General features: G+C 36.8%; 1 protein-coding gene across 2 annotated transcripts in view; it reads left to right on the forward strand.

Moving 5' to 3' along the window:
* GLCCI1 (glucocorticoid induced 1) overlaps positions 1-19,718 on the forward strand; it is a 124,591-nt gene that overhangs the window by 79,386 nt on the left and 25,487 nt on the right. The window contains exons 4-5 of one of the 2 annotated variants that reach the window (XM_064290005.1): positions 7,904-8,020; positions 15,621-15,773. In XM_064290005.1, the coding sequence (XP_064146075.1) occupies positions 7,904-8,020; positions 15,621-15,773 (270 nt within the window). The remainder of the gene's footprint in view (positions 1-7,903; positions 8,021-15,620; positions 15,774-19,718) is intronic. The other variant, XM_064290006.1, reaches the window with a different exon arrangement.

Below are 19,718 nucleotides of genomic sequence, written 5' to 3' on the forward strand. Positions count from 1 at the left end.
GATGTAAAGATATTTTATACTCTTAAGAATATCAGACCCAATAGGAACAAATTTTTAAAGACCTATAATCTGCTTATCAAAAAAAAACTTATCAGTAGGTTAGTAGTCAGTTAATTGCTTCATCAAATTTTGTTTCATCTGTATTTCAGTGTCATATCTTGCAATATCTCCAACATTAAGAAAGGAAGTTACTTTGCAAAGTGGTTCAGATTATGAGCCAATACTTAGTGACTGGTAGTTATTTGCAGGTGAATATTAATATAGTATTACTTTGAGCAACATTGATAAGTAATAGAAGAGGTTACAAATTGAAGGCTAAAGGACTGGATTCAAGGTCAGTCAGATGTTTATTAGCTGTCTCACATTGGGCAAGAAACTTTATTTTTGAGAAATTTTCCTCATATGTAAAATGAATATAATAAATGTGTAGGATCAAATGAGTTTATGAGCTAAGTGTTTTTTAAATGTAAGTTAGGTATTGTTAAAATGGCTCCATTGGGAAATAAGCCTTTTTGGTAGTTATAAATACATTTCTTATGTTAAACTTATTTTCATAAAAAAACTAGCTGTATCTGTGGAGGTGAAATCTGTGTGTGTGGTGTCTGTTCCTGGGTCAGTGGCGTTGGCTGAGTCTGCATGTGGGTAGGCATGTCTGTCTGTGGGTGCGTAGGCATTGATGCACATGAAAGTGACCCCTCATGCATGTGTGCCACGTACCACATTCATGTGCTCTCTGCACGTGCACATCTGTGCATGCATGTGCTTGTGTTTATTAATTGGTATATCAGGAGGTTGAATGAATAGCAGTTAGTTCATTAGGTTTTGCCTGTTGACACTTTAAAGAAAGGCAGGAAAACAATACTGTTCATGTTTATGGAAGGGCAAAAAGAAGTTTTAATTTTTTGTGTTAGATTAGGTAATTGTTGCATTAAAATTCCTTTGAATGCTGTCAAGTGATATAATACATAAATTTTGATTTTAACTAGGCTGTAGAACATTTCTTTTGAGATACTTGGTCTTTATAAGCATTAAAACTTGTGATATATTTCCATTTTCCTATGAAAGGGAACAACAGTGTGAGATTCATGACTTCTCAAATTATATTTTCAGAAAAATAAGTTGGAGTAGTATATTTAATAGTTATTGTATGAGGTTTTATCTTAGTTCAGCTGTAGTGAAATTTTTCCCCCCATTTCTATGTCAGTCTTCACTTTTTGTAAGATTTCTTTATCTCCTTGTGAGTTATTAACTTGATTGTTAAAGCAGTATAAAATGGTGGTAAAGAGACCAGACTCTGGAATTTTACTTCCTTAGTTCAAATCCTGGCTTCACCACTTAACTGTGTGACTTTTTAGCAAGTGTTTTAACCGTTCAACCTCTCAGTCTCCTCACTTCTGAATTGGAGATAGTAATAGTATTTACCTCATGTGCTTTTGTTGAAAGATAAATGAGATAATTCACATAAAAACAGTTGGCAAAATATTTTCTACATTGCTGTTCTTATTAGCTGCTGTTGAATCGGTCCCCAACTCATGGTGACCTCATGCACAACAGAATGAAATGCTGCTTGGTCCTGCGCCATCCCCATGATTAGTTGTGGAATGAACCATTGTGATCCCACAGGGTTTTCACTGGCTTATTTTCCAAGTAGATCATTAGACCTTCTTCCTTGTCCGTTTTAGTCTGGAAGCTCTGCTGAAACTTGCTTAGCATTATAGCAACACACAAGCCTCTACTGACTGGTGGGTGGGGGCTGCGCAATGACTGCAGTGGCCAGGAATCAAACCTGGGGCTCCTGCATGGAAGGAAAGAATTCTACCACCAAACCAATATCTCACCCTTCATTGCTAAAAAAAAAAAAAAAAAAAAACCCTTCATTGCTAGTGGTAAATAGTTATCATGTAGGCAAGTTTTTATGATGGTTTTCCGTTGGTGATTGACGTATCAAAGAGACTGGCCTACATTAGTTATTCTTTGAGTGACCATTAAAAAATGTTAGTTAGAATGTACTTCATCCGGGCATTTTCAGTATGTTCAATTATACTTTGTTAAAACTGTGTTGCCTTTATTTGGCAAAGGGTAAATTTCTTCAGGGTGCGTCAGGGTTGTATCCTTTCACCATACTTATTCAATCTGTATGCTGAGCAAGTAATCCGAGAAGCTGGGCTATATGAAGAAAAACACAGCATCAGGACTGGAGAAAGACGCATTAACAACCTGTGATACGCAGATGACGCAACGTGGTTGCTTACTGAAAGTGAAGAGGACTTGAAGCACTTACTGATGAAGACCAAATTCAGTATGGATTACACCTCACCATAAAACAAAAATCCTTACAACTGGACCAATAAGCAATATCATGATAAACAGAGAAGAGATTGAATTTGTCAAGGGTTTCATTTTACCTGAATCCACAATCAACATCCATGAAAGCAGTTGTCAAGAAATCAGAAGATGTATTGCACTGGGCAGATCTGCTACAAAAGACCTCTTTAAAGTGTTGAAAAGCAAAGATGTCACCTTGAGGACTAAGGTGCACCTGACATAAGCTACGATATTTTCAGTTACCTCATATGCATGAGAAAGCTGGACAATGAATAAGGAAGGCTGAAGAAGAATTGATGCCTTCGAGTTATGGCATTGGCAAAGAATATTGAATATACCATGGACTGGCAGAAAAACAAACAAATCTGTCTCGGAAAAATTACAGCCAGTATGCTCCTTAGAAGCAAGGATGGAGAGACTTTGTCTTACATACTTTGGGTGTGTTATCCAGAGGGGCCCGTCCCCGGAGAAGGACATCATGCTTCGCAAAGTGGAAGGTCAGCAAAAAAGAGGAAGACCCTCAATGAGATAGATGGGCACAGTGGCTGCAACAACGGGCTTAGCATAGCAAAGATTGTGAGGATGACACAGGGCCAGGCAGTGTTTCATTCTGTTGTATATAGTGTTGGTATGAGTCAGAACGAAGTTGACAGCACCTAACAACAACAAATTCCTATTATAGGACTGCCTCTTCACACAATGAAGATGTATTCTAATGTCTCAGTTAATTGTTAGAAATGGCATTAACAGAAGTAGATAACATAGGTATGTCTTTGCCAAAAGTCTTCTATTTTGCAATAGCTCATTCATCTTTTCCTTGCAAGACAGGAAGCATAACTCCTAGCCCTCTTGACTTAACAGCATGTATTCCTCTTCTATCAGCACTGTTTCCCATTCAGCACCTTAGCAGCTAACTGTTGCCTTGGGCATGTCATTTCTCTCCTTCCAGGTAGCTGAGCCTGAGACTTCTTGCCCCATGTGAGCCAGATCACAGCTTTGTACTTTTAAGTTATTAACTTTCACTGACCTGATATCTAGGATATTATAACATCCCCCAGAAAACCTTGTATAATTAAGCCTATTATGTTAAAAAGGAAATTGGTTTTTGGCCTGCCTCCCCCTAGGAATATGTGAGAGTTCAGTTTCTTCAGGTCTTTGTCACCATTTGGTATTCTTTTAAGTTTAGACAGTCCGATGGGTGTTTATTTATATACTTCCTTGTTGAGAATGCTGTTGAGCTCCTTTTCTTATGCATATTGCCCATTTGGATGGTCTCTTTTACTAAGTGCTTGTTCAGGTCTTTTACTCACTCTTTAAATAGTCTTTTTCTTACTGATTTGTAGGAGTTTTTTTTTTTTTTTTAAACATATTCTGGATATGAGTCCTTTGTTGGATATGTGTATTGTGAATATCTTTTCCCATAGTGTGGTATATCTTTTCACTCCCTTATAGCATCTCTGCTTTATTTTTAAAAGATAAAAAATCATAGCTGTTCTTCTTGGTTCTAGCTTGTATCTACCCATGTTCTGGATGGATACTAGCCTATAGGGCATCTTGGAGTGGATGCAGCCTCACAAATGTAACATTTCAGAAAAGGAATAGTGCCTTTGACTGTAGGCAGCAGCTTTCAGGCAGCTTCAGTGTTGTGCCAAGACTTATAGCTTGCTGGGTGGAGCTTGATCTGGCCTGGATTTCAGTCCTTATTTATCCTTTTAACCCTAGTGCCTTAATACTTGCTTAGTACTCAGACTCTACAAGCAAAAATGGCAGCCCAGAGCAGGTTATCTTTAAGTGTTCAAAATTTCTTACTGAATACAAATTATTTATACTTTAGTTATACATTGTGCCTTTTCTTTTCAAAAAGATGTTTCTGTTAAATTGGAGAAGACCTCAAAATTAGTTTATATCCTGAAGTTTGGTTATAAGTCAGGTGTCTGAAAGCCAGGATATATTCTTACACTGAAACTTTGTTTTGTGGAATCTAGTTTCCCTGTAATAGTGAGATAGACTCTAAGCACTGTGTGTAGCTGTCTTTCTGTAGGAAATACTATTTAGGATTCTGTCTTGGGAAAACAGCGTATCTCCCATCTTGTCCTAATATCAGATATGAAGAATTATTGGAATTCCCAGCTATAACTAATGCTTGTACTTGCATCTTGGTGCAAAGGCATCTGTGGGTAAGAAGGGTTAACTAAGGAAACCAGATCTCTTGCTAGTGATAACCTATAGTATTTTTCCTGGTTTTAGGCTGGCTTCTTCTCTCCTTCTCTTTCTTTTTCTCCCTTTCTTTTTCCTTTTCTTCCTGAAGCCCCAGGATCTTGAATATTTCCACTTCAGTCCCTGAGGCAAGAACTCAAAAAGTCTTTTGAGGCTAAGAATTTTGTTTTGTTTCGAGATGCCGACAGTAGAGAGGGAAACAAACAGTACAAAAATAGCAAATAAACAAGGCAACTTTACCAAGTTTCCAAAGAATTACAATAAAATGTGTTCCTAGTTCTCAGATTTTAAGTGGAGCTAGTCCATGTGTTTCTTAATCTGATTCCACAACTGTTTTCGTCTTTTCTTTGTATTTGTACGAATTCTTCCCTCTACAATTATTTTTCCTCCTTTATGACCCAGGCCACTTACTCCCTATTTTTGTTAAACCTTGAAGCTAATGTGGTTGGAACACCTTTCATGTTTAAAGAAGTCTTTCTCCTTCCCTCTTTATTTTTTATTAATGCCACAAGAAACTGCTAAATATTTAGAAATACAAGGTAAGCTTTATCTATATATATATAGTTTAGTTCAAAAATTTACCTTCAGTATCACTTAATGTCTCCTCCCCACCTGTTTTTTAATTGTGGTAGATGTATATGTAAGAAAACATTTGACATTCCAACAATCTTCAAATGCACAGTTTAGTGGCTTTAATTATGTTCATCTTATTGTTCAACCATTACCCTTATCTGTTCCAAAATTATACCATCACCCTTAACAGGAGCTCACCATCCCCTAAGCACTGAATCTCTGTTTAAAGGAAGGTTATGCTGGGTATTGCATCTTCATAATTAGTGTGGGTAGGCTCACTGAAGTGAGGACCAAAAGCTTCTGTGTGATGTAATGGAAGGTGAGCTTAGGGAGGCTGTCTTAGGCAGAGATTCATAGTTGTAAATGAGGTGAGAGGGGTGTGTGTGGAGAAAGATTACAACTTCCTTCTGCCCTTTCCTCCCAGAGACACTTTGTGTTTACTCTTCAGTGGAACCGAGGTTAGGGAGAATAGATGACCTCAGATAGCCATGGACTCTGGCATGGAAGGAAAATCCTAAGCAAAAGATGTGGAAGGCAAAGAGTACTTGCAGATGCTATGTTGTTTTTAAGCCTGCCTTTCTTCTTAATGTGGTGTAAATAATACAGGAACCACCTCTTTCTGAAGCAGAGGAGGACTTACAGGGTAATAATCTTGCTTCCATTTCACATACTTCTTGATTTAAATTTGTATTGTTCCAAGTATGTGTATATTTAGGAAGATGGATTTCCCTTACACCTTAAGCCCTACTGAATTGTAAAATAAAAACATTACATGTTATATTCCAAAGATGAGCAGTGATGTGAAAACTATAATGTTGCATTATTTCAGTTGGTATCTTAAGAAAAGTATGTAGCAAAATGTATATTTTTATTTTGGGGGTTTGTTAAACCAGCTTGGAACAGAAAGTTTTCTGGCTTATTTTGATGTCTCAGAGGCCTTTAAAATAGAGTGAATAGGAATGAACAGTTTTAAGGTTATTCTTGTTTTGTTTTTTAAAGATTATTTTAAAAACAAATCAATCCAAATTGTCTGGATTAATCGCTAGGCATTGTGGGTTCTTCTGTGCAAGTTCTTTTTGTTTGTGAATCACCACTAAGACATAATATTCAGAAAACAATTAATTTTATAGCTCAATTTTTTTATCCTAATTAATTAAGGAAACCCTGCTGGCACAGTGGTTAAGTGCTGCGGCTACTAACCAAAAAGTCGGCAGTTCAAATCCTCCAGGCGCTCCTTGGAAACTCTGTGGGGCAGTTCTTCTCCGTCCTATAGGGTCGCTCTGAGTTGGAATTGACTCGACCGCACTGGGTTTGGTTTTTTGGTTTTGGTATCCTAATTAAATGACTTATTCAATTTGAAATCCTATTTATTTTTTATCACAGGAATAATGTAATCACCTATTAATTTTGAATCCTTTTGTCGTGTAAGTTAATGTTCTCTAGAAGAAAATGATATCATTTCAACAGAGAGCAGGGAACTCAATAACATAGGTAATTTTACTTGTACCTCTTTTGCAAGGACATGGTGTTGAGAGGTCCATAAGCTACAGAGAACTTTTTTAAAAGACTTAAGAGATGTAAGGGTTTTAGTGTAGAAGAAAGAATATATATTATTTCTTTGTCTGAGTTTTTTATATCCTTCCATGATATTGCCTTTTTGCTGTTTGCCACAGGTAAAAACAGAAGTTTTCCTAACAGCCTTATATATTTTTCCCTTGAGCTTTTATAGCCTTTAGTAGTAACTGCTTATTATGCTTTTTATTGCCATGGTTATTCAAGGTAGTATTTAAATAATATCACAATACATTGTATTTTGCTATATCTCACTGAGGAAATCAATATTTTTTTACTGACTTTATATCTACACTTTGCCTATTAGATAACATAAAGCTGGGTTAACCATAAGTGTTCCAGGTACAGTTGTTAAATGATTAACGTCGTCTTTTCTACAAAGGAAAATACCAGTATTAAATGACTTCCCCAAAATTACTAATGGTTCTCTTTAAAAACGCTCAGGAGTTTTTTACTCCTGGTTTAGTACACTTTAAGCAGATTACACATCACCTAAAATATACAGGTGAATAATGAATTACAAGGCGTACTGCAGTAATGACTTTTAAGCCTGGGAATGTGACCCTTCCACTTAGGAGAAAAGATACTTGTAATCGACTCAATGGCAACAGGTTTACATGCTAGATTATATTTGTTTTTAAAAGTCGTGTGACTAATTACTAATATATAATAAGATATTAAATGCTAATAAGGTACTAAAACTAAATAGCTTTGATTTTCATCACAGTGGGATTTGGAATTTTAAAGTGTTTAGTAATTGATAAACCAGATTCATTTTGTTTAGATTAGACAAGAACTTAGAAACTGATGTGGGCCCTGTATTAAGAGATCATGTTTGACTTTAATCAATTTAAAAAAAAAAAATTTTTTTTTTTATAGGCATGTGAAATACTACCTTTTCACCTTAAAAAAGGTTTTTAAAAAGGAAAACATTTCTGATGTTACAAAGTTAAATATGAATAATTGGGAGAAATTTAGTCTACATATTTACCAACAGCATTTTCAAATTGTAGAAGTGAAGCATTTGTAGAATATATTTCTCATTTTCAGTAGTCTTAATCATAAAAACTTGAAAGAATAAATCATTGTAAAATCTTTCCTCTTGAACCCTTTGAGAAAAATAATTCATTTATTAATACTCAAAACCTAAAGAAACAAATACTTAAAAATTGGTATTCATTTTTGTTCTCTCTTGCTTTCCCTTCTCCCCACCAAGCAGATTGCCAAACTGAGGCAGCAACTACAGCGCAGTAAACAGAGTAGCCGTCACAATAAGGAGAAAGATCGTCAGTCACCTCTCCATGGCAACCATATAGCCATCAGTCACACTCAGGTAGGCTAACTTCTTGTCCAGATTTGAATAACTGCTTTTAGTTCCTCATAAAGGATGAATATTTTATTTTACAGTTAAAAATAATTTAATAACGCAGATGCTTAGCTCTGCCAAATCACTGCTGTTTCTTAAATTGTTGTAAGAGGTTTGGTTTTGTTTTTTTTTTTTAAACCATACGCTTAACCTTCTCATTTAATAACAAAGATAACAGAGTCTGTCAGTCTCAAGGATGATACTGACCTGGGCTGAAATCCTAGCTCGTTCATTTACTGAGCAACTATGGATCTTATCTCATTTAATCCTCTTTGTTGTTGTTGTTAGGTGTCATTGAGTTGATTTCAACTCATAGGGACTCTGTGTACAACAGAATGAAATACTGCCTAATCCTGCGCCATCCTCACAATTATTGTCATGCTTAAGCCCATTGTTGTAGCCACTTTATCAGTCCATCTCATTGAGGGTCTACCTCTTTTTCACTGGCCCTCTGCTTTACCAAGCATGATGTCCTTCTCCAGGGACTGATACCTCCTGATAACATGTCGAAAGTGTGTGAGATGTAGTCTTGCCATCTTTGCTTCTAAGGAGCATTCTGGTTGTACTTCTTCCAAGACAGATTTGTTCATTCTTTTGGCAGTCCGTGGCATATTCAATATTCTTCTCCAACACCACAGTTCAAAGGCATCAATTCTTCTTCGGTCTTCTTTATTCATCGTCTAGCTTTCACATGCATAGGAGGCGATTGAAAACACCATGGCTTGGGTCAGGTGCACCTTAGTCTTCAAGGTGACATCTTTGCTTTTCAACACTTTAAAGAGGCCTTTTGCAGCAGATTTGCCGAATGCAATGCATCTTTTGATTTCTTGACTGCTACTTCTATGGGTGTTGATTGTGGATCCAAGTAAAATGAAATCCTTGACAACTTCAATCCTTTCTGTGCCCGCTTCTGAAACTGACCTGAGTTTCTGGCAGTTCCCCGTCAATAAACTGCTGCAGCCGCTTCAGCAAAATTTTACTTGTGTGTGATATATTGTTCGATAATGATGTTGCTTATTGGTCCAGTTGTGAGGATTTTTGTTTTCTTTTTGTTGAGGTGTGATCCATAATGAAGGCTGTGGTCCTTGATCTTCATCAGTAAGTGCATCAAGTCCTCTTCACTTTCAGCAATCACAGTTGTGTCATCTGCCTAACACAGGTTAATGAGTCTTCCTCCAATCCTGATGCCCTGTTCTTATTCATATAGTCCAGCTTCTCAGATTATTTGCTCAGCATACACATTGAATAGGTGTGGTGAAAGGATGCAGTCCTGATGCATACCTTTCCTGACTTTAAACCACACAGTACCCCTTTGTTCTGTTTGAATGACTGCCTCTTGATCTAGGTACAGGTTCCTCATGAGCACAATTAAGTGTTCTGGAATTCTCATTCTTTGCGATCTTATCCACAATTTGTTACGATCCGCACAGTCAAATGCTTTGGCATAGTCAATGAAACACAGGTAAAAACCTTTCTGGTATTCTCTGCTTTCAGCCAAGATCCATCTGACGTCAGCAATGATATCCTTGGTTCTGTGCCCTCTTCTGAAACTGACCTGAGTTTCTGGCAGTTCCCTGTCAATAAACTGCTGCAGCCGCTTCAGCAAAATTTTACTTGTGTGTGATATATTGTTCGATAATTTCTCCATTTGGTAGGATCACCTTTCTTGGGAATAGGCATAAATATAGATCTCTTCCAATCAGTTGGCCAGGTACCTATCTTCCAAATCTCTTGCACAGACAAGTGAGCACTTCCCAGTGCTGCACCTGTTTGTTGAAACATCTCAATTGGCATTCTGTCAATTTCTGGAGCCTTGTTTTGGGCCAATGCCTTCAGTGCAGCTTGGACTTCTTCCTTCAGTACTATTGGTTCCTGCTCATATGGTACCTCCTGAAATGGTTGAACATCAACCAATTCTTTTTGGTATAGTGATTCTGTGTATTCCTTCCATCTTCTTTTGATGCTTCCTGAGCCATTTAATGTTTCCCCCGTAGAATCCTTCAGTATTGCAACTCAAGGCTTGAATTTTTTCTTCAGTTCTTTCAGCTTGAGAAATGCAGAGCATGTTCTTCACTTTTGGTTTTCCATCTCCAGGTCTTTGCACATGTCTTTATAATACTTTGTCTTCTCAAGCCACCCTCTGAAATCTCCTGTTCAACTCTTACTCTTCATCATTTCTTCCTTTTGCTTTAGCTACTTGATGTTCAAGAGCAAGTTTCAGAGTCTCTTCTGACATCCATTTTGGTCTTCTCTTTCTTTCCTGTCTTTTAATGACCTCTTGCTTTCTTCATATATGATGCCTTTGATTTCATTCCACAACTCCTCTAGTCTTCAGTCATTAGTGTTCCATCAACGGGTTAGATCTATTCTTGAGATGGCATCTGAATTCACGTGGGATATATTCAAGGTTGTACTTTGGCTCTCATGGACTTGTTCTAATTTTCTTCAGTTTCAGCTTGAACTTGCATATGACCAATTGATGGTTTGTTCCACAGTCGGCCCCTGACCTTGTTCCGACTGATGACAATGAGCTTTCCCTTTGTCCCTTCGCACAGATGTACTCGATTTGATGCCTGTGTCTTCCACATGGTGAGATCCAGGTGTGTAGTCACCGTTTATATTGGTAAAAAAGGTATTTGCAATGAAGAAGTCACTGGTCTTGCAAAATTCTGTCATGTGATCTCTGGCATCATTTCTATCACCAAGGCCGTATTTTCCGACTACCAATCCTTCTTTGTTTCCAACTTTGGCATTCCAGTCACTGGTAATTATCAAGGCATCCTGATTAAGTGTTTGAGTTAATATGACTAATTCAAATTTATGCACCAACCATTAAGGCCAAACGTGATGAAATTCAAGGTTTTTGCCAACTTCTGCAGTCTGAAATTGATCAATCTTCCTTGTAGGCATATGGATATTTTCCTATCACTGCCAGTGTTGTATTTCAAGATAGATCTGGAAATGTTCTTTTTGATGATGAATGTTACACCATTCATCTTCAATTTGTCATTCCTGACATAGTAGATCATGTGAGTGTCTGATCCAAAATGGCCAATACCAGTCCATTTCAGCTCATTTTTGAAATGATGAGGATATTGATGTTTATGTGTTCCATTCAATTTTTAACGACTTCCAATTTTCCTAGATTCATACTTCGTACATTCCATGTTCCAATTATTAATGGATGTTTGCACCCATTTCTTCTCATTTTAAGTTGTGCTACATCAGCAAATGAAGGCCCTGAAAGCTTGATTGCATCCATGTCTTTAAGGTCCACTCTACTTTGAGGAGGCATCTCTTCCCCCAGTTGTCTTTTGAGTGCCTTCCAACCTGAGGGGCTCATCTTCCAAAATTGTATCAAACAATGTTCCACTGCTATTTGTAAGGCTTTCACTGGCTGAATCTTTTCAGAAGTAGACTGTCGGGTCCTTCTTCCTAGAGTCTGTCTTAGTCTGGAAGCTCAGCTGAAACCTGTTCGCCATGGGTCACCCTGCTAGTAATCGAATACCGGTGGCATAGCTTCCAGCATCACGATGACATACAAGCCTCCACAGTATGACAAACTGACAGACATGTGGGGGTAATCCTCTTTAATAGTTCCTTAATCAGGCTATCTGTGTAACTCTCTCTGTGTTTTACATATGAAGAAATGTGTAGAGTAGAGATTTTTTCCCCCAGAAATTTGTATTAACATATCCTGTGAAACAAAGTTTGAGAAATGCTCATCTAGACCAAGTTCACTTATGAATGTTGATATAAATCTTAGTAAATCCAATATAGTAGTATAGCAAAAGAAGCCCAAGTAATGTATCAAAACAAATGTTAGGATAATTCAACATTCTCATTAGTTGCCGTTGAGCCAGCTCCGACTAATGGTGACTTTATGTATAATAAAACATCACCCAGTCATGCACCATCTTCCATATCGTTGGTATGTTTGAATCCACTGTTTCGGTTATTCTGTCAATTTATCTTTATTGAGAGTTTCCCTTGTTTTTTGTTGGTCCTCTTGCAAACATGATGCCCTTTTCTAGCAGTTGATCTTTCCTGATGACATGTTCAAAGTAAGCAAGTCAAAGTTTCATCATCCTTGGTTCTGAGGAGTATTCTGGTTGTATTTCTTCCAAGACTGATTTGTTTGTTTTTTTGGCAGTCCACAGTATATTCAGTATTCTTCGCCACCACCACAGTTAGCAAGCATCAGTTCTTATTCTGTCTTCCTTTTTCATTATCTGGTTAGGAAGTGTATTAATTTAGTTTGCTGTATCTGAAAGTCAAAATAGAAAGAAAATCATTTGATTTTCTAGATGTGAACAACACTTGATAAAACTTAATATCCCTTTGTGGTATATATAAAAAAAAAACTATTATTAAACTAAAAATAGGATATTTTCTAAGGTCACTAAGAGCAAATGTAGTGAGACCCTAACAATATATTTTGGAAGCATTACTGTTAAAGAATAAGTCACAGATGTCTGTAATTGCTGGTAGTATTTGCTACTAATTTAAAGGTTTGAGGCAGGGCAGTAAGAAAAAGAAATAATTAGTATCACTATTTGCATGTGATATTGTTGTATATTTAGAAAATCAAAATGAATGAACTAAAATATTAAAAATACGGTACCAAATGTTGATAAGGATGTAGAACAACTAGACTAGTCACATATTGCTGGTGGGAATACAAAATGGTACAGCCAGCTTGGAAGACAGTGTGGCATTTCTTAAAAAGTTAAACCTACCGTTACCATAAAACCGAGAATACCCAAACCAGTTGCCATTGAGCCGTTTCCGTCTGATGGAGATCCTGTGTGTGTTAAACTGGGTAGGATTTTCAGTGTCTGTGATCTTTCAGAAGTAAATCACCAGGCCTTTCTTCTGAGGCACCTCTGGGTGGACTCAAACTGCCAACCTTTCAGTTAGCAGCTAAGTGTATTAATTGTGCCACCCAGAGTCTCCAACATGTACCATACAACCCAGAAATTCCACCCTTTGATATCTATCCAAGAGAAATGGAAGTATATGTCTACACAATGACTGGGACATGAATGTTCGTGAAACAATCAAATATCCGTCAGCTGGTGAATGGCTAAACGTAATTTGATATATTCATACAGTGGAATACTATTTACCTGTTCACCATGGATGACCTTGCTGGTACTTAAATACCAATGCCATAGCTTCCAGAATCACAGTATCACACAAACCACCACAGTATGACAAACTGACGGATGGTGGTGAGTATGTATAGCTAACAGATAAGTATTTTTAAGCATTATCACAATACCAAAAAATTTAATCTTAATTGGAAACAAACTACTGATACATACAACAACATACCTGAATCTCAAAAGAATCATGCTAAGTGAAAGAAGCCAGGGAGCAAAAGGCTATGTATTGTATGAGTCGTTATATTAAATTCTAAAAATGGTAAAATTATAGCAACAGAAAGTATTGGGGGAAGGGATTAACTGGAAAGAGGCCTAGGAAATTTTTTTGGATAATAAAATTTCTAAAACATAATTGCATGACTCTGTGTATTTAACAAAGCTCAATGAACTCCTCCCTTAAAAAGAGAGGATTTTCTTGTATGCAAATTGTAGCTCAGTAAAGCTGTAAAAGAAATAGACAACTGGCAAACCCCAGACATTTCAGGTGGAAATTCACACATGCCTTTCTTTTTCATCTTAATTAGCATATTATTATTTATTGCAAGAACTATTCCTCTAGGAGTTCAGTGTACCTATACTAGATTCATTGACTTGACATAAAAAGGACAGGTACTTACTGTCAGTTTAGATTACATTTTTTAGTATTGTGATTATGCTTAAAAATAATTATCTGTTAGCTGTATATACTTAATACCACCCATCTGTCAGGTTAGTTATCATAGTGTGGTGGCTTGTGTGATGCTTTGATTCTGGAAGCTATGCCACTGGTATTTAAATACCAGTGGAGTCACACATGGTGGACAGGTTTTAGTGAAGCTTCCATACTAACACGGACTAGAAAGAGAGGTCTCGCGGTCTACTTATGAAAATTAAACGATGGAAACCTTATGGATCACAACAAACATTGTTTGACTCAATTGGCTTTGGACACATCATCAGGAGGGGTCAATGGCTGGAGGCCATCATCTTTTTGGTGAAGGAGAGAGAGGGCCAGTGAGGGCAAGATCCTCAGTGAGATGGATTGGCACAATAGCCACAACAATGGATGATGGACTAGAACATACCGGTAATCATGAGGATGATGCAGAACCAGGCAACGTGTCCTTCTCTTATACATAAGGTCACCATGAGTGAGAGTTGACTCAATGGCAGCAATCTGTCTGTACATACTGAAATATCTGTAGAAAAAATGTAAAATCTAGAATACTCCAGCAATAGCAACAAAAAAAGATGAAACTAAGACTGGCAAATGTTGATCCTTGTTGAAGCTGAATGATGTGCCCTTTAGGATTCATTATGCTATTCTAATTATATTTATGTTTGGATTTTTCCATAATAAAAGGGGGGGGGCAGGCTAAGAATTTAATGAGATGATTCAGTAAGATATAAACATACAAAAATCAGTAGTTTTCTATCAATAACAAGTTAGAAAATATAATGAAAATACAAAATGCCTAGATTTAAACTTAAAAGAAATATGCAAACTATAAGACTTTATTGAGGTTATCAAATAGAGAATAGAAACATAAATAGAAAGCCTTAACAACCATCAATGGGAAGACTCAATATTTTTGAAATAACAGTTTATCTCACATTAATGTACAAATTGAGTTCCAGTGGAAATTCAAAAGCAATTGTTTTTATTATTTGGACAGTTATTTCCAAAGTGCATATGGAAAAAGCAATGTCCATTGATAGAAAGGAAAATTCAGAACACTTTCCCTGCAGGATACCAAAATGTATGGTAAAATTGCAGCAATTAAAGTGTAGCTCTTGTCTGGAAATTATCCGATAACAGCTCAAGGAAGTCAATGGTAGAATTCACAATAAAGAAGCATGGGTGGGGTAGTTGGATTGCTATGTGGGAAAATATGCTGAATTTTCTTCATCATATCATACACAGAAAAAAATCATTATAAGTATTTAAATATGAAAACTAAAACCATAAAAGTACTAAAAGAAACAGCAAATGTATGACAGAGTTAAAACTATAATATAAAATCACTTAGGCATCAGCAAGAAACAAAGGACATGGACATGCAATAATTCACATACAACAGGAGTATAGCACTTAGTATTATCAATGTGTTAACCAGTGATTAGCTAGTCCACCTCTTTATGAATCACGTGAACTTCAGTCATTCAGTATAAGGTAACAATCACGTATTGTCAAAATCGACTCGACAACAATGAGTTTGGTTTTTCCTTTTTTTCGGTTTGCAATTTTTACCTTCCTTACTTCAGAACCTGACTTTCTGTATGTGTATCTGAATTTATATTGTATTTGAAATATGAAAAATAACTCTGTTCATTAAGTTTAGATTTGAAGATTTACCCTGCTCTTTAGTTCTTGATTTCTTTGATCATAATTTGACACCACCTTATCTTCTGTCTTCTAGGCTGCTGGATCAAGATCAGTCCCTATGCCACTGTCAAATATATCAGTGCCAAAATCATCTGTTTCACGTGTGCCCTGCAATGTAGAAGGAATAAGTCCTGAATTAGAAAAGGTATTCATTAAAGAAAATAATGGGAAGGAGGAAGTGTCTAAGGTAAGGTTACAACGGACTTTTGAAAACTTTATATTTCTTTAATATTGTGAACTATCACAAATATACTTTTTTTGGTAATAGATTTATTGAGGTAGAAGGAGCCCTGGTGATGCAGTGGTTAAGTGCTCGGCTGCTAACCAAAAGGTCAGTGGTTTGAATCCACCAGTCACTCCATGGAAGAAAGATGTGGCAATCTGCTTCAGTAAAGATTACAGCCTTGGAAACCCTATGGGGGCAGTTCTTCCCTGTCCTACAGGGTCACAATGAGTTGGAATCGACTTGATAGCAATGTTTTTTTTTTTTTTTTTTTTTAAATATGAGATATAATTCAAATACTATATAATCCATTTAAAGCATACAATTCAGTGGTTTTTAATATACTCATAGAATTGTGCAGCCATCATCACAGTCAATTTTAGAACATTTTCATCATTCCAAAAATAAAACCCATACATACCCTGTAGTAGTCACACCTATTTCCCTCCAACCTCTCAGTCCTAGGCAAGCATCTCTATTTTCTGTCTCTATGGATTTGCCCATTTTGAACATTTCATATAAATGGAATCTTAAATATTTGAACTTTGTGACTGGCTTCTTTCACTTAGGATAATGTTTTTAAGGTTCATCCATATATTGTAGCATATATCAGTATTTCATTCCTTTCTGTTGCCAAATGATCCTCAGTTGTATGGATATGCCACATTTTATTTATCCATTCATCAACTGACGGAATTTGCGTTGTTTCCACTTTCTGGCTGTTATGAATAATGCTGCTAGGAACATTTATGTACAAGCTTTTTTATGAACGTGTATTTTCATCTCTCTTGGATATATATCTAGGAGTAGAATCGCTTGGTCTTCTGGTAACTATGTCTAATCATTTGAGAAATTGCCAGACTGTCTTCCAAAGTGGCTGCACCATCATACATTCTCACCACCAGTATATGAGGGCTTCACTTTCTCTACATCTTCTCCAACACTTTTAATAATCTCTCTTTTTGATTATAGCCATCTTAGTGAGTGTGAAGTGGTATCTCATCGTGGTATTGATTTGCATTTTCCTGATGGCTAGTGATGTTGAGCATCTTTTCATGTGCTTATTGGCCATTGTCTGTCAGTTTGTCATACTGTGGCAGCGTGTGTGTTGCTGTGATGCTGGAAGCTATGCCGCCGGTATTTCAAATACCAGCAGGGTCACCCATGGTGGACAGGTTTCAGCAGAGCTTCCCAGACTAAGACAGACTGGAAAGAAAGACTGCGTGATCTACTTTGGAAAAAACTGGTCAGTGAAAATCTTATGGCTAGGAACAGAGTATTATCTGATATAGTGCTGGAAGATGAGCCCCTCAGGTCGGAAGGCACTCAAAATATGACTGGAGAAGGTCTGCCTCCTCAAAGTAGAATCGACCTTAATGACATGGATGGAGTCAAGCTTTTGGGACCTTCATTTGCCGATGTGGCATGACTCAAAATGAAAAGAAAGAGCTGCAAACATCCGTTAATAATTGGAATGTGGAATGCACAAAAGTATGAATCAAGGAAAATTGGAAGTTGCCAAAAATGAAATGGAACACTTAAAGATAGCTATCCTAGGCATTAGTGGGTAGAAATGGACTGGTATTGGCCATTTGGAAGCAGACAGTCCTATGGTCTACTATGCCAGGAATGAGAAATTGAAGAGGAGTGACGTCGCATTCATCGTCAAAAAGAACATTTCCAGATCCATCTTGAAATACAGTGCTGTCAGTGATAGGAAGACCAATTAATATGACTATTATTCAAATTTACTTACTAACCAGTAATGCGAAAGATGAAGAAATTGAAGGTTTTTACCAACTTCTGCAGTCTGAAATTGATCAAACATGCAGTCAATTTCATTAATAATTACTGGTGATTAGAATGCAAAAGTTGGGAACAAAGAATAATAATTAGTTGGAAAATATGGCCTTGGTGATAGAAATGGTGCAGTACATTGCATGATACAATTCTGTAAGACCAACAATTTATTAATTGGAAATACCTTTTTAAAAAACATAAACAGTGACTATACATGTGGACCTCACTGGATAGAATACACAGGAATCAAATTGACTACTGTGGAAAGAGACGATGGAGAAGCTCAATAATATAAGTCCGACAAGGCCAGGGGTTGGCTGTGGAACAGACCATCAGTTTCTCATATGCAAGTTCAAGTTGAAGCTGAAGAAAATTAAAACAAGTCCACGAGAGCCAAAGTATGACCTTGAATATGTCCCACCTGAATTTAGAGACCATCTCAAGAATAGATTTGACACATTGAATACTAATGACTAAAGACCAGTCAGGTTTGTGGGTGGACATCAAGGACATCATACATGAAGAAAGCAAAAGGTCATTAAAAAGACAGAAAAGAAAAAAATAAAAATACCAAAACAGATGTCAGAAGAGACTCTGAAACTTGCTCATGAATGTGGAGTAGCTAAAGTGAAAGGAAGAAGTGATGAAGTAAAAGAGCTGAACAGAAGATTTCAAAGGGCAACTCAAGAAGACAAAGTATAATGGCTTGGAGATGGAAAACCAAAAGTGAAGAACATACTCTGCATTTCTCAAGCTGAAAGAACTGAAGAAAAATTCAAGCCTCGAGTTGCAGTATTGAAGGATTCTGTGGGTAAAAAATTGAACAATGCAGGCAGCATCAAAAGAAGGTGGAAAGAATACATAGAGACATCGTACCAAAAAAAAATTAGTTGAAGTTCAACCATTTCAGGAGGTAGTATATGATCATATAATGGTATTGAAGGAAGAAGTCCAAGCTTTACTGAAGGCATTGGTGAAAAACAAGACTCCGAGAATTGATGGACTACCGATTGAGATGTTTCAGCAAATGGATACATTACTGGAAGCACTCACTCATCCAAGCCAAGATATTTGAAAGATAGCTACCTGGCCAACCAACTGGAAGAGATCCATATTCATGCCCATTTCAAAGAAAGGTGATCCAACGGAATATGGAAATTATCGAATAATATCATACACTGGTAAAATTACGCTTAAGATAATTTAAAAAACAGTTGCAGCAGTACATCAACAGGGAACTGCCAGAAATTAAAGCAGGATTCAGAAGAGGACTTGGAACATGGAATATACTGATGATGTCAGATGGATCTTGGCTGAAAGCAGAGAATGCCAGAAAGATTTTTACCTGTGTTTTATTGACTGTGCCAAGATGTTAAACTGTGTGTATCATAACAAATTATGGATAACATTGTGAAGAATGGGGATTCCAGAATAGTTAATTGTACTCATGCGGAAGACTTACATAGACCCCGAGGCAGTTGTTGAACAAAATGCGAGGATTCTGGGTGGTTTAAAATCAGGGAAAGTGTACGTCACCATACTTATTCAGTCTGTACTATATGAAGAAGAACATGGCATCAGTATTGGAGAAAGACACATTAACAACCTGCAATATGCAGATGACACAACCTTGCTTGCTGAAAGTGAAGAGGACCTGAAGCACTTACTGATGAAGATCAAAGATTATAGCCCTCAGTATGGATTACACTTTAACATAAAGAAAACAAAAATCCTCATATCTGGATCGGTGATCAACATCATGATAAATGGAGAAAATATTGAAGTTGTCAAGGATTTCCTTTTACTTGTATCCACAGTCAACACCCATAGAAGCAGTAGTTAAGAAATCAAAGGAAATATTGCACTGGGCAGATCCGCTGCAAAAGACCTCTTTAAGGTGTTAAAAAAAAAAAAAAAGTCACTTTGAGGACTAAGATGTGCCTGACCAAAGCCATGGTATTTTCAATTGCCTTGTGTTTGTGAAAGCCGGACAATGAATAAGGAACACTGAAGAAGAATTGATGCATTTAAATTATGGTATTGGTGAAGAATACTGAATATACCATGGACTGCCAGAAGAATGAACAAACTTGTCTTGAAAGAAGTACA

This window comes from Loxodonta africana, chromosome 8 (genome assembly GCF_030014295.1).
Source record: "Loxodonta africana isolate mLoxAfr1 chromosome 8, mLoxAfr1.hap2, whole genome shotgun sequence".
Taxonomy (NCBI): Eukaryota; Metazoa; Chordata; class Mammalia; order Proboscidea; family Elephantidae; genus Loxodonta; species Loxodonta africana.